The 2,826-nt window shown below is 31.1% G+C and overlaps 1 protein-coding gene across 1 annotated transcript; it reads right to left on the minus strand.

Annotated features, from left to right (window-relative positions):
- Nucleotides 1–560: 560 nt before the first annotated feature.
- Nucleotides 561–2,342, minus strand: LOC150024223 (uncharacterized). Its single transcript, XM_090296062.1, has 7 exons — nucleotides 2,048–2,342; nucleotides 1,723–1,964; nucleotides 1,407–1,640; nucleotides 1,269–1,346; nucleotides 1,096–1,197; nucleotides 806–1,015; nucleotides 561–716 (listed from the first exon to the last, which is right to left on the minus strand). Exons 1-7 carry the CDS (start codon nucleotides 2,340–2,342, stop codon nucleotides 576–578), a joined length of 1,302 nt encoding a protein of 433 aa, XP_090152188.1. The 3' UTR covers nucleotides 561–575.
- Between the last annotated feature and the right edge of the window lie 484 nt (nucleotides 2,343–2,826).

The raw sequence follows: 2,826 nt of genomic DNA on the forward strand, positions 1-2,826 counted from the left end.
AATATGCTATGAGTGATGGAGCATGTGGAGGAATTTGTCTTAATCATTTTCATACACTACTCAAAAGAAAGATCCAACAACCTTGTCAAAACTAGCCAACACAAAAACAAGGAAAACACCTAAACATAACACTACCAAGCTTTCAAATCCAACAAAAAAAACTAAAAAAGACTATAAATCAACATCAAACACATCAACGGATCAAGACACCAATTAAAAAAAACAAGTTAAAGCAAAATAAGAAGTAATCCAGCAAAATTTTCATTTTTTCCACAAAATTTAAACTCATTAATACCAATTTAAACTCATTAATGAACAAGATAAAACCAGTATATGACTGCAGGATCGGTTTTGATCACGTTATAATCCCACATGAATTCTTTATTTGTTGAATGAGTGTGTTTGGTGCATTATTATTATGGTTTTGGTTTCGCCTTCCTAATTTTTTGGCACACTTCCTTGATCAGACACCTACAATATAAACATATATCACAATTAGAAATGTAAATCTGAAAAATAAAACAAGTTATTTAAATTTTTTAAACATTACCGATGAACGATTGAACATAGTCAACTCAGGAGGCAATTGACCTTGATAACTTTGAAAGAAAAAAATTCATCATTATCTGAAATCTTTTTTCATGTTCTTCATATCTTTTTTCACGTTCTTCATATCTTTTATTTTGTTCATCCAATTGTGACTTTAATGCAATAACCTATATTAAAACACAATTTATCATGAAAAAGAGTGAGAAAACCATACACATTAAAAAATTGCTACATAAGAAAATACATGTTCAAAAACCTGATTCTCCAATTCTCTATAAGTAGTTGAAGATATCCCAGTGCGAGAATTTCTAGTATATCCAAACACATGAGAAGGGCAAGGTCCCAATCCCATCCCTCGAACACGACTACAATGTTCTTCACTTCCAAAGGCATGAGCTAGTGAATCATCAATTGATATATCATGTGAGAGGGAAGATGTATTTGACTCATATGCTTGAATCTTTTCCTACAAATAATGAAAAAAGTTATAAATGAAGCTCACATCCAATTTGGTTGAGTTTTCATCTTTACAAAAATGATACTTACCCCAATCTCTCTTGCCCCATCATTCACAAATTCTCCGTTAGCATGTTTATGTGTTGTTACCCATACTTCTCCCCTACTAACTTTACGACCAAGCTCTTTCTCCTATAAAATGTAATAAAAGTATATGAATCATGATATATGATATAATAAAAATTATAGGAGAATCAAGTTACCATCTCATCTTTCTTCCGTGCAATGCTCTTGGATCCACCAGTATGAGGAACTGTTTGCTTCTTTCTATTATCCTTGTTCTTTTGGCAATTTCCTAAGCATACATGTAGTAAAAGAACTAAATATAAATAAATCAACACTTTAAATAATAAAGTAGTTTTTATTACCTTTGTCCTTGAATTTAAACGGTAGTCAACAAAAGAAGCCCAATGGTCTTTATTCATTACTTCTGGACACATTGCAATAATTTCATCTCTATTGTGTGTTCCATCATTTCTTTGTTGCCATAGTTGTTGCCTATACTCAGTCCACTTTGTGTTAAGTGATTTGAAGATATATCTTACATGAGCATCAGATTCAACTTCAAACTTAGCCTTCAAAATTATTACACAAGTAAATTTAAGATAATTTCAATATAATATCAATTAAAACACAGAAAAATCCAAAAATAATTACTTGAATGGTTTTCTTAAGTATATCTTCTTTGTAATCTTTGGGAATCTTCCTCCAACTTTGATAGCTAATAGGAAATGCATTAACATTTCTTGCAATATGACCTAAAAACCTATTCAACAATGCTCCACTATCATCAACTGGTTGGTTCTCGTTATTCCAGTTAACAAGAATCCTCTCACCAACAGATAAAAACCAAACATAATTTGCTGTTAATTGTTTCCTAACCTTTTTGCCTGCACTATCTGTCAAAATTATTGTTAGTTTAAGAGGACGAACATAAAAAACAAATACAATGTGAGTTTGCAATGTATTGATTCAAGCTTACCAATGACATCAACAAGCCATGATCTTTTACGTGATACATGCTTTGATTGTTCAGTTTGCATCTCAATACCCACATTTTCTTCCCTTTCTTCATCAGATTGTAACCTTGGTGTAGGTTCAGATGTAGATTCATGGACAGATTCATCTGTATTATCAAATTGAAATTCAGGTGCAGAATTGTTCTTAGTAATAGAAATCAACCTATGAGGTGCATGTGGGGGAGGAGGCTTCTTATTATTATTCTCTATAGGATGAGAATTCACATGAGGTGCTGCATAATAATTAAATGAATACATGTGAAAAATAATATATTTTTAAAGAGAATGCCAAATTAAAATATAAGTACAAACATCTCACTAAATGGAAGTTGTGTATGAACTTACTTGAGTTATTAAGGGCTGCAAGTTGGTCAAAAGTGTTATTGAGAGTATCATGTTCTGTTGCTCTAGTCTTCTTGATGGACATTTTCTTCATCTTCAGGTATTCTTGAAATAATAACATTAATACAAGTCAAAATAGAAATTCAACAAATCATAATATAATGCATGCATAAACAATAATGTATAAGCAATAAGGATGATAATTTAAACAAAAATAATATACAAGTGTTCAATTAAAAATAGGACCTTGTTAACGATATACTCCCTTCTCCATTGACAAATAAAGTTTCAAAATTGTTTTGTACAAATGCTTCACATTCATGAAAAGTGACATCATTATCTTCTCCCATGTCATATAAGTCTCGTGGCTTTAGATGCACAGGAATGCTCCAATCTTTAG

This window comes from Phaseolus vulgaris, chromosome 10, assembly GCF_051622355.1.
Source record: "Phaseolus vulgaris cultivar YP4 chromosome 10, ASM5162235v1, whole genome shotgun sequence".
Classification (NCBI taxonomy): Eukaryota; Viridiplantae; Streptophyta; class Magnoliopsida; order Fabales; family Fabaceae; genus Phaseolus; species Phaseolus vulgaris.

Excerpts from the sequence above, each read along its gene's own strand:
- LOC150024223 (XM_090296062.1), bottom strand. The coding sequence starts at position 2,342 with ATGTATTCATTTAATTATTATGCAGCACCTCATGTGAATTCTCATCCT. Across the intron at positions 1,965-2,047 it reads ATGGCTTGTTGATGTCATTG|ATAGTGCAGGCAAAAAGGTT; the intron begins GTAAGCTTGAAT and ends TAATTTTGACAG. Across the intron at positions 1,198-1,268 it reads CACGGAAGAAAGATGAGATG|GAGAAAGAGCTTGGTCGTAA; the intron begins GTAACTTGATTC and ends TACATTTTATAG.